This window comes from Natrix helvetica (genome assembly GCF_964273705.1).
Source record: "Natrix helvetica genome assembly, chromosome: 3".
NCBI classification, from domain to species: domain Eukaryota; kingdom Metazoa; phylum Chordata; class Lepidosauria; order Squamata; family Natricidae; genus Natrix; species Natrix helvetica.
Window position 1 is genome coordinate 44,703,881 of NC_138549.1, and position 12,740 is coordinate 44,716,620.

The window sequence follows — 12,740 nt, forward strand, 5'->3', positions numbered from 1 at the left end:
TTAATAATTTTGTCATATATTTTAAATGTGACAGAAATACAATTTTGGTTGCAAAACTGAATGTAAGATGCCATAAATCTGCACTCTTAGGTTAACAAAATGGTTCCATTAAACAATTGGTTCTTCTTTTTCAGAAAATAAACATATTATTGTACATTTTGAGTAAAGCAATAAAGTTTAGGTGCTTCATTTATTATTTGTAGAATATTTGAGATAAAGAATAAAGATATACAAAGAACATTATATATGGGGGTGGGGGGTGGGGTTAAAATAAAAATGTCAGATTTGACAAACTGGTTCCACTTTTCACTTAAATTATTCCTTTATTTTGTTCCTCATGTGGCACAACAGAAAAAAATGCTGTAAGTGATTCTAGATTTACTCTTTTCTTTCTGCCTGTAAAGCTCATGTGCATTTGTAGAGTTTGGGTTTTGTTCTGCATGTTTAAAGACCAAAATATTTTTTATGATTTTATTTGAAAAATCTTGGTTCCTAGCCATATTGGTTAATAGTTATAGCTAGTATTAATCATTATTGTGTTTAAGGATCTTAAATATGTAGGTATACAATGTCTACCTAAGTGCTAATACCTAGCACAAAAGCATCAGCTGAACAAAAATGTGGAATTCTAATTCCTTGCATTTCTACTTCACCATCTGATATTAGCTACATGTTCAGTTATTTAATATTAACTATGTTACAATTTCAAACTTCAGCTGCCATCTCCTATATACCAGATCAGATGGCTAGCATTTAGCCAATGCTAGTTGATCACAAGAAGCTAAAATATTTAGGCTTGGTTCTTGGATGCAAAACTCTCAGTTAAACCCCAAACTGTAAACTAGATTGGGAACTGTGAAAGCAAACTGAAAATCAAGCACAGAATAATATTACTCCATTAATTTACCAATGTTGTCACACAGAATAAAGATCATTTCAAAGAAGTATTGTTTTAATTTTAATGTTTTAAAAAGAAGCTTCTTTTAAGAGTCAATAAAATATTTAAAAGTGAGAAGACAGTTACTGCACAATATGACAAACTCCTCAGTGAAAATTTGTTTCTGTCTTTTGAGTAGGAGGCATGTCTTGACCTGCAACTACAGTGTTACAAAATTGAAACAAGATAGCAATATTATTTTCTTCAATACTTTAACCTAGACCAGCGGTTCTCAACCTGTGGGTCGCGACGCCTTTGTGTGTCGAACGACCCTTTCACAGGGGTCACCTAAGACCATTGGAAAATTGCAAAATTACAGTTATGAAGTAGCAACGAAAATAGTTTTATGATTGGGGGTCACCACAACATGAGGAACTGTATTAAAGGGTCATGGCATTGGGAAGGTTGAGAACCACTGACCTGGACAAATATCAGAATATCACAATTATAGAATTTGATTCTGTGTTAAGAGCATCCTCTTTTTAAAAACTGAAAATAGACATAAACATTTTGTATGGCAAGAAAATAAGTAAAATTGTATTGCAAAATTATCTCAAATATTTAAACTTTCTTGCAATAAGATAAATAAAATCTTACATTTAAAAGACTAGCAATCTGAAATAATGATATATATAATTTATAGCTATAATAGAAAGTAATTAAACATAATTTATTTACAGAAATAAACTCCATATTAATATATTCCTGGCAACAGTAGCTGGCTTTGCCAAGATGGGAAACTGGCAGGGTTCAGTTTGACTAGAAGAACTGTAGGCTAGACTAGAAAGTTAAAATCCTAAAGAATAAAATGACATGTTTTCTTTATTTACATTGTGCAATATATCAAAAGTTTGCTTACTGTTTGTTTTGTTACTGATCTTAAAAATAATTATTTTCATGCAACTTTCGACAAAATAATTCACCATGAAAATATTTAAAATGATAATTGACATGATTATCTCATTAAAAACAGGCATAGGTAGATAGCTTTAAGAAAACACTTGATATAATTATAATTGAATTGAAACAAATGCACATAATTACTTTCAAATTATATGAGAGTCATACTTTTGGTGTTTGATTTCACTTGTTGGCTCCTCTTAATGCTGCACCTATATAATTTGCATTAGTTGCTTGCTTAAGGGTCCTTGTGTCATATGTTCTTGGTCATTGACTGAAACATTATTGTGCTGTTTGTTCTGATTTCCTTTCATTGCCAACCTGAATATAAATGTAAGACAAGACATGGGTTATTCTAGATGTGTTTCTCTCGTTAGTGAAGGGAGAAGTCATAGGCCAATAACACAATTAGCATTAATCAATTTGTTAACAATCATAAAGAGAATCATAAAGGATTGTGAATAGGTGTTGGATAGTTTATATAATCTGAATGCACCGAATGATTTTCTATATACTAGTGAACTATGCTCATGTTAAATTGTTAATAGTTTATAAATACTTTCCTTAAGTTTTGCTTTAGCAATATGTATTATCTTTTTAATTTGGAGTGAATTGTATGGGTAGTCCTGCAAGCATGTGCTCAAGACTCAATTAAAAGTATTCAGATGTAAATTTAAGTGTGTGTTAAGATTTCAATACACATAAGTCACATTTAATATATTTGTATTAGTAAACTGGATAGATTGATGGGTTTTTTGTTCACAGATGTAGAAATAGTTTGAGTCTTCCCTTAGACTGGAAATTGGCTTAGTTACTTGGGGTGGTCACTGTCACTGGACATTGTCTTACAGCCCAACTCAACTCAAAATACTGTTGATGAAGAGGAAATAGGAAGAGGGAGTATTATGTATTCTGCCTTTATTTATGCTTTACAAATGAAAAGGAGAGGATAAATCCAATAAATAAACCTTCAGTGTAACTTATCTTTACTCTTTTCCATGTTGTAGCTGTGACGTTACGTGAAGATAGTACTAGAAGATTGGAAAGGAGATCCAGGCGAGTCTCAGCATGTCTGTCCAATTATTCACTGGCTAGTGACAGTGGCGTATTTGAAGCTTTAAGCAAAAGGTCAGGTTGTACAAATATGTGTAAAACGGAATTATATTTAATTCCCCTTAAAAATTCCCCTCGAAAATACTTGATGAAGATCTTTTTATCTTCTACTGGATAAGACTAATGGCAAATAAAATCTTTTAACAAAGTAGTTTTTTAAAATTTAGTTCTTAAACTTTTTTTGATTGTTTACTGAGCATTGTAACTACATAGAAATACAAACTCTTCTCTTTTAATATTAGTTAAGAGGCATTTGGAAATTTATTTTTAAAATATTTTTTTTTAAATGAGTAGAAATTAAACAAAAAAAAAGAATTAAAAGGAAAAGAAAAGAATAGCAACTAAAAATGAAGAGCTGCCACTTTATGAGAGGGAAGGAAACATTGTGTTGGGTCTACTGAAATTTTAATAATATTGGATCCTTGTACTTTTGTCTGGCAATGCTTTAGTGCTCTAGCACTAAAACTTTATAACAAAATTTAGTTATAATAGACCACTACATATTAGTACATAAATATAAGCAACTTTGCTTTGAATAGAAAATCTAATCTTTTGAAGAGGACTTGAGGATGTTAAAGAAGCTTAACCTTTTGTAAGGTAAAGGTTCCGATTGCACATATGTGCTAGTCATTCCCGACTCTAAGGGGTGGTATTCATCTCAGTTTCAAAGCCGAAGAGCCAGTGTTGTCCAAAGACGTCTCTGTGGTCATGTAGCTGGCATGACTAAATGCCAAAGGCACACAGAACACTGATACCTTCCCACCAAAGGTGGTTCCTATTTTTCTACTTGCATTTTTACATGCTTTCGAATTGCTAGTTTGGCAGAAGCTGGGGCAAGTAATGGGAGCTCACTCCATTATGCGGCACTAGGGATTTGAACTGCCAAACTGCCAACCTTCTATTCGACAGGCTTAGTCACTGAGCCACCACATCCCTAGGCTTTTCTACTGTATCTATTTAAAAGTGGGAATAGCACATGCCTCAATGTTTAAAATTATTTTTGATGTTTGTCTTGTATATCTGGGCATCAACATACTAATTTTGTTTTGTTTTTTTGCAAAATAACCATATATGGTAGTTGCCAGTAAATAAAGTTTAGATATTAGGTTAATCACATGTGGACTTATGCCATAGACTTCAACAATGTCTTTAAGATTTGAGTTTGACTAATGTTTGTCATATAATATAGAAAGCAGAAGAAGGGTTTTTTTGTACTTATTAGCTAGTAATATTGTAGTATTATACAGTAGTAGTAGTATGGTATTATTATTATAATATTATATGATGACAGAGTACTACTGTAGCAATAAGTTATTAATTTTTAAAATTCTTATATAGAAATGAAGATGTTGAAGAGTCACTTTATAGTGATGGTGTCACTAATGAAGAGCCCAAAATGCAGGTTGGATTTCTGTGAGTATATCTGCCTTGGTCAGTACTAATTATATGACAAAACAGACAACATTTTAATATATTATTATAATCATATTATATTGTATTATATCATATTATATATGATTTTATTATATTTATTATATGACTCTTATATTATTAGTTTCATTGTTTTTATATGAGGTTTTATATTCTGTAAGCCTCCTTGAGTTGCCACGTGTGAATAGGCGGCAATATAAATTCCCTAAATGTTAAATAAAATTAACATTTAAGAACATTTGTGAGTAGTGAATGTACATCTTCTGGGCTATCTTATCATTGCTACTTTAATTTATGCAAAAAAAAGTATGGGGCTAAAAGAAAATCCCCAACTAGCCCAGAATATGGTTTATTTTATGGTTTATCACATAAATATTATCTTTAAATGGCCAAATTAATCAGTTCCCTGGATTTGTGAGACTGACTAGAATTGCTTATAAGTTCTGCTACGTCTGCTAAAATGAAGAGGCATTTTAAATTAAATTAGTAATTTTAAGTTGTTGCTATTTTAAAGTTTATATTGTAATACAATGCTGTCATTAAAGCAATATGATTCATTATAAATATATGATATATCAGTTATATAAAAACAAAAATAGGCCTTATATAAATCTTTATGGCTTGTATGTTTGAGAATAGAGTTAACAGTTACCTTGCTTTTCAGGCATGACAGTGGAAGTGAGTGTCTCCTTGTCCATGTGTTGCAGCTGAAGAATTTTACTGGCTTTGCCATGAAAGAAGGCTGTAAAATGTACGTTGAGATTGTACATGATTCTAACACTGTCTTTTTAATCCTATCAAATGTCAAGATATGTGATTAATTATGCACCATCAAGTGACAATTGCATTTCTTAGCAACAGAAATTCTGGTCCAAATTGTGGTCATAAGTCGAGGACTACTTCTAGGCATCCAGAATTGCCAGCATTTGTATCATATTGATTACCAAATATTATGCTTTAGCACATGCAAAAGAATTACAGGTCTTTTCAGTGCAATGCTGTAATGATCATTTTAAAAGATAAAAAGAAAACGTATTTATATATATTTCATATATTTTATTGATACTTCTACTATATAGGAGTTTTTCCTTTTTTTTCCAGACATGTGAGAATATACTTACCATCTGTTGAGTCAGGCACAACAACCACATATTGCTCTAAGGCTTTGGAATTCCAGGCTTCGTTAATATTTAATGAAGTCTTTCAGATTCCTGTACAATCAAATATCTTAAAACTCAAAGCGCTGCAACTTTACATTTGTTCACTTGGCCAGCACCAACAAGAAGAATTATTGGTAAGGGATTCCTTTCCATGAAATGTTCCAGAATGGTCAGAAAAACCCATTTCAGGGTTGAAGCAAAGGTTTCAAACTTAACACAGATTTTTTCTTTTCTTTTGGAGCTGGAAACATTTTACACTGAAAATGTTTTACATATCCCTATCAACAAGTGAAAAACCAAAGCTAATTTATTAGAATTAGATGTGAAATATCATCTCTAGAGAAATGTTAGGCAATGAGGCTACTCACACAGAATGTGACTAAGTATTCCTTAAATACTGACGGTAAATGTTTTTTAATTAAAAGAAATCGTTTTGTAATAGAAATGTTTTCTATGATACATTGACACATTTTGCATTATGTTCACAGGGCATTGCTCAGATCAGCCTAGCTAACTATGAGAGTGCTAGTGAGATGCAGCTTTGCTGGTATCCTGTTCAGACCTTCATTGGTTCAGAATGTGAACAAAAAAAAGAACAACCTAAGCGTGAAGAAAGTGCTTCTCATTCTGTTGAAAATAAAAATATAATGAAAATGGTATAGTCATATATAATTTTTCTTATGTTTCTATGTTTATGTGATACTTGATACTAAAGCAGTGCTTCTCAATTATTTTCTGTCATGCCCCCCCTAGGAAGAAGAAAACATTTCGCGCCCCCCACGCGACTGTAAATAGTATCATTTGTCTATAAAATTGTTATAAGTACACCTCTGCATAACACTGTATCCTTATTAACGTATAAGAGAATAAAGAAAGAAAGAAATGTGGATCAATTTACAACAAAGAATAGCTTTATTAACTGTAGCAGAAAAGATTTAAAGGAGCACAGGATTTAACACAATATTAAAAAAAACTTTAACCTGCAAAACAAAAATATATAAAATAATTTGAGCTGAGCCCCCCTTTACGGAGCCTCGCGCCCCCCCTGGGGGGCCCGCCCCACTATTTGAGAAGCACTGTACTAAAGGAAGATATGTCTGAAAAGATAAATGAGGCTATTGACAAAAGGTTGCATTGGTGAAATTTCTTTATTATCACTGGAACTGTTTAATTGCATTGATCTTCTGGTCATGCTACAAGTGTGATTATGTTCTGTCTATGCATCCATTTTGAATTTTCTGGTCATGTTTAGGTTATTTTGAAGTGTATGAATCATTCTACATGCTATATTTGAGATCTGAATTTAAGAAAATATAGCCTGTTCTGGAAACAGTGTAGGGCAACAAAAAAATACAGCAGAGAGAGATACCTTTTGGAATTCAGAATGAAATGGCACCCTTTACTTATGAGAATTTCCCAAAGTGTAGAATATATTGCATATTTACTGATTTACGACCCTTGTGGCACATATGAACTCGGTCATTGTTATTATGTTTTGAAAACATTAATTCCAGCTCACATATAAATTAAATGGGAATAATTCAATCTGAACTGTCCTTTCTTCTTTAGGATGCTGTGACTGTTCTTTTAGCTAGGACCACAGCTCAACTGGAAGCTGTGGAGAGAGAGCTTGCAGAAGAGAGAGTAAAACTGGAGTACACAGAAGAGGAAATACAACAGATGGAGCAGAAAGAAGATCAAGGAGAAGCTGTGTCAGAGAGGTACCTTTTATTGTGAAGAACACATACAATAAGAATGTGCAGACATTGGATAGCCACATATGTCCATCTCTAGTTTCCTAAAGCTGATTCCATTTCTGATGCTTGATATTTTGACATGAATCCTAAATATATACAATTAATCCTAGCATGACTTTTCCCTCTTTATTGTAGGAAGTATCTTAAGCATTTGTAGCTGAAACAGATTTAAAATGTTTTAGCCTTTGTGTTGAACTTAAGGAGTACACAAATCCATATTCTTTTCTGAGCCATCATGAATTCATGTATGTTTGAACAAAATTGTAATTTTAAATATAGAATAAATGGCATGTTATACATTTGAAAAATACATATGTAAGCAATAAATACGTAAACATAAAGAACGCATCTTATTGATTTTGATTTCATATCTGAGGAATCTAGAAACAAAGATTGCATATTTGTTAGAACTATATAGAAATCAACCTGTCTGACCTGCTCTGCCAGGTATATTAAGGCTGTGATTACAATATAAGACCTTTTCAATTATGATGGCCATCTCTTGAATATCTTCCTAGGAAAGGCTTACATTGTCTGCCTCCAATTGACTGGTTTAGTTTATTATCCAATATATAAATCTTATTTTCTCTTATATATAAGTACAAGAATTTCTTACCCCTTGGTGGCTGATTTTAAATGGTTTGACTGTTCTGATTTTCTCTAAGTTACCTATTGCTCATTTAGGTCATCAGTTACTGAATTTCATAAAATAAATCAAATAATCAATAAAACTGTTTAAAATATTTCCTCTGCAGAAGCTGGCAAGCAGAATCTGTTGATAGTGGATGTAGTAATTGTATGCAGTCCAGTTATCACTTGGACTCCTATTGTGGTGAATCATTGCAGATTCCTATTTTTGCCTCTCAAACAAATCAGTGTATTTCTGGAAAAATTCCGGCTCCAACTTTAAAGGCAAGTAAATATAACTGTTATAATTTTTCCTACATCTTTATGGGACTTGGTCTGGATTTTTTATTTAAATCATGAATGCTTATTTTCTTCTTTTTAGGAAAGAAAGTACTATCAATTTGATTTTTATTATAAGTAGGGGTATAGTAATGGATTAATTACTTTAAAATTACTCCCTAAAATACTTGTGCTTTCTTTGTGAACAAACATATTAAGATTTTGATTGTTACTATAGGTGGACAAGGAGACTAATACAGAAGATCTTTTTCCTGAAGAAATGGTTTTGCCTCATAAAAACAGACTAGGCCGTCGCTCCCGTGGTTCTGCATTTGTTCGTAATAATACTATTGTTCGCTCACAGACATTTACACCTGGTGCACGAAGTCAATATATTTGCCGAGTGAGTAGAAAATTTCATAGCAAAAGTCATTTGGAATGCTAAATAATTCTATCAGCAGAATACATATTTTCAGGAACTTTTCCCCATTAATTAATGCAAGCCAAGCTATCTACAAAAGCTTTTGTAGACTGTATATGTACAATGCAATCTCTGGATAATCTCTTTGAAATCTCTTTGAACAAGTCAGTGTATAGAGTTTGCTATCCTCTTCATGCTTGTGCATTCCAGCTCATATCAGCTCTAACCAGAATGGTGAAGGACAATGCCATTGCAAATTTGTCAAAACCCGGATTGTTTTATATTAGACAGTGGGTTTTTTACACAAAGCACGATCTTCCAAAGTGCAAAACATAATTTAGTTAACAAGTATTATGTATTAAGTATTAACCCATAGCACAGGTTGCATTCATTACAGGTAATTTTTGCCTATATTTTCCCAACTGTTTGTATTCTTCCTTCTGAGGATTTTCACTGTTGTCATAAGCATTGCTTATATCTTACAGTATGATTACTTTGCTGATGAAATTTTTCATGGGAAAGTTACTGCAGTCTGCTTCTAAAAATATCATTACTTATTTGCACCACACCTATAGGACAAAAGTCATTTTCCTCAGCTGATCAGAGAAAGGGGTTCCTGCAGCTAAGCAAAAATATAGATGGGGCAGAATTGCACCCATTTCCAGTTCAATTATTTCATTGATTTTTAATTTGTTTTTTGAAAATAATATTTATTTTTTCGTTCTTGCTATTGATGAATCAATGCTAGACAATACAAAAATGATAAAACTAAAATTTGCATCATATTATTTAAAGGAAGTCATTTCAAATTAATGTAGATAACGATAATAAAATTACTGTTTTTAAACTTTGAATTGTATTAAGATTGACTATAATCGGTGTTTCACATCTTTCTTTCAGCTATATCGTAGTGATAGCGACAGTTCCACTTTGCAAAGAAAGTCACCTTTTATACGGAATACTTTGGAAAGGCGTACACTGCGTTATAAGCAGGTATTTAATAGTGTGATCTTATAATAAATGTTATAGATTATGCTCATATATTTAATCATAAAGACTTGCAATAAGATTGTTCATTATTTGTTGCTGTGTTTTATTTGTCGCATATAACTTCTTTATTGTTGATACTGTAACATTTTAATTATATATTTGATTAGACTTCATTACTTTGTGTAAATTACCCTGTCATTGTTAAAAGAAGGCCAGATGATAGCCATATCTTTTTATTGAGTTAATTATTTAAATATATGTTCAGTAGCTAGACAATGTCTTGATTAATATTGGTATCAAGAAGATTCAAAAAGTCTCTTTGTTAGCTGCATACAGAAGCTAGCTTGGACATTAGGCTGAGGAAGACAAGTCTTACATAAAACCACAATTGAAGAACAGCAATCCATGCTTTAATATTTTTGATAAGATCAGTGTTTTTTGCAAATTCATTTTGCAGTTTGCAAGCCAAAGAAATATTGCTTGTATGCCCAGTGAGAATGCTTAACTGCCATACTGGATACACAGAGAGGAGTTACAAGTTAAGGAAGGCTGATGATAAACATTATGTCAAATATAAGCAATCAGAAATAAAATTTTATCCATCCATGCATCCATTTGAAATATGGGTTACAAGTAGAGCTACAAAGGATTGTGGTTTTTTCCCCTATTTTATTTTGTTTTCTGAAAAATTATGGAATAATAGTAGAAAATATTTCCTAATACTTTTTTAAATAGTGCATAAAATGGTTAAGAATAAATACTTATACCAAATTAGAAGTCACACAGGAATAGGTAGACATGAGAGATAAAAATTCAGTTTTTATAAGGCACAATAAAATTTAAAATAAGGATAAATAGAAGCTAAACCTGACAGTAGATACTACCACAGATTAAAAAATAAAATGGAAAATTTCTGTAATACTCTGTACCATGTAATATTATGTACTTTGAACCTTGGTTCATTTTCCATATGTTTATACTATAACATAGATAAACTGTTTTTAAAACAGTTGTATGCTGATTTCTCATAAAAAGCAGACTTTAAAAATGCTTCATTTCTTAAAGTGTATCAACTTGAAGTAAAAAAAATTAAAAAAATAAGTTTAATAACATGTATGAAACTTTAAAATTATGATAAGGTTTAATTTATCAATTGTATACATTAGACATATTTTATGAACAAATGAAATAATGCAGTGACTTTATATTTGTAAAATATCATATTTTAGTTTTTCTGAAATTTTCATTTGTCCCGAGTAAAGAGGAGCTTTCTTCCACTGCTTCAACCTTTCTTGAAATTTAATCCAGCAAGTTCATGATAAATTCCTGTTTGCTTTAATTGGGATTATATCAGTGGAAATGTAAGTATAAAATTAAACTAAGAAGGAAAGGAAAAAATTCTTAATGTAAGACATGGTGAAGAGAATATGTGCCAGCTCCTAACTGTGTATATGTGGTTTAAAGTTATTCCATTTAACCTATGGTGGACCAATTTCTGACTGAACCTAACTGAATCAATTTTCTCCTATTATTTTTGCTCACCATTTTGGAACAGTTGTATACCTGTGAAATAGTTTAGAGCCTTATAGTTTTTTCTAAGATGGTTAGAGGCATTGCCATAATTTTTATATTATTGTAGCATTCATGTAGATCATCTTTGGCTGATCTTATGGAAAGGACTTCCCTAGACCTGGAGCTGGATCTTCAGGCATCAAGAACAAGGCAGAGGCACTTAAATGAGGAATTATCTATTCTAAGAGAATTGCGGCAGCGTCTGGAGGATGCCCAGCTTAGTGGTCAAACTGATCTGCCTCACTGGGTCATTCGTGATGAACGATTCCGAAATTTGCTGAAGGAAGCAGAAAGGCAGGTATGGAATCATCTGAACATTTAGTACAGCTTGTTTTCATTGTTCATATAGCAATGAGATACAGAAATCAGATTTGTAATGTTTAATTTCTATAAATATTTAATAAATTATTGAAGAGCAAATATAGTAATGCTATTGTATCAAGCAAGGGAAAAATAGGACTTAACTTGTTTAGGCAGATTTTTACTTCTGGAAGAAGTTTATTTAGATATCCCCTCCTTCCTCAAAATATAAAATAGGGCATTCTCTTCTCTTTCTCAGTCATTCACATCTGTTGCTAAGTCTACTGGTATGGAACACTCCAGAATAAGATTAAAAAACAAACCATCCTTGGAGTATGTAGAAAACTGCTTCTGCATTTACAAAGAAGTAGAAAATAAAACCAGTGTCAAACTACATGAGCACTTACATTGAAATGGTCTGATAAAAATCTGTTTTTATCAGATTTTTAATGTTTAAAGATGTTTTTAAAAATATGTGGAGCTATTTAGAAATCTATTTGGATTCATAATTCTTTTCAGATAATATAAGATAGTCTTTATGTTTGAGAGGGTGGATTTACATCTAGTAATGTATACGTTTCAGATCTATATCCTAAAATCCTAAATAGAGATTTGTATCAAAATGATTATAGGATAGCTGAATTTGTGTTACATTGCTTTGTGGGAAGAGGAGTTTTTTACTAGTACTTTCATGCAATTTCATATCTTAAATATAGCTTTAACAGTGAGTATAATTTTAGTTGTAACAGATCCACTGGCAAAAAAAAGAGTGAAACATTGAATTTTCCATTGATATAAAGTCTGATAGAGATTTAGGCCCATAGGAACAAATTAGGAAAAGTTGATATTAGGAATGGCTCTGTTAGACAAATTGCTGAAGAAGGCCTAGGTAATAATCCAGGTTTCAAAGATTTGTTAAACATTGTCAGAGTGGGAACTTGATGGATCTTGGGGGCAGGGGAGATGCTGTTCCAAACAATGGGCACTGCAGCAGAAAAGTTGAAATAGATGACATTGTCCAATAGATTATTGTAGATGGGACCTAAAGCATGCACATTTTGTCCAATCATATAGGATGGGCAGAAACAGTCAAAGATAACCAGTCCCTTAGATAACCAGCCATATGTCATGAAGGTGATAGCTATCACTTTGAATGGCACCCCTTCTTCCAGCTGTTACTTCCTTAAAGAGGAAGAGTTACTTCCTTAAAACTCAGGAGGCAAGAAAGTATCGCTCCATTTTTGAAATAGGAA

The 12,740-nt window shown here is 32.0% G+C and overlaps 1 protein-coding gene across 2 annotated transcripts in view; it reads left to right on the forward strand.

The window, feature by feature from the left end:
• Positions 1-12,740, forward strand: part of WWC3 (WWC family member 3) — an 89,540-nt gene that overhangs the window by 72,913 nt on the left and 3,887 nt on the right. Inside the window, exons 12-21 of one of the 2 annotated variants that reach the window (XM_081946817.1) lie at positions 2,845-2,965; positions 4,289-4,363; positions 5,046-5,132; positions 5,483-5,675; positions 6,030-6,197; positions 7,111-7,262; positions 8,054-8,210; positions 8,443-8,607; positions 9,526-9,618; positions 11,255-11,485. In XM_081946817.1, coding sequence (XP_081802943.1) covers positions 2,845-2,965; positions 4,289-4,363; positions 5,046-5,132; positions 5,483-5,675; positions 6,030-6,197; positions 7,111-7,262; positions 8,054-8,210; positions 8,443-8,607; positions 9,526-9,618; positions 11,255-11,485 — 1,442 coding nt within the window. The remainder of the gene's footprint in view (positions 1-2,844; positions 2,966-4,288; positions 4,364-5,045; positions 5,133-5,482; positions 5,676-6,029; positions 6,198-7,110; positions 7,263-8,053; positions 8,211-8,442; positions 8,608-9,525; positions 9,619-11,254; positions 11,486-12,740) is intronic. The other variant, XM_081946818.1, reaches the window with a different exon arrangement.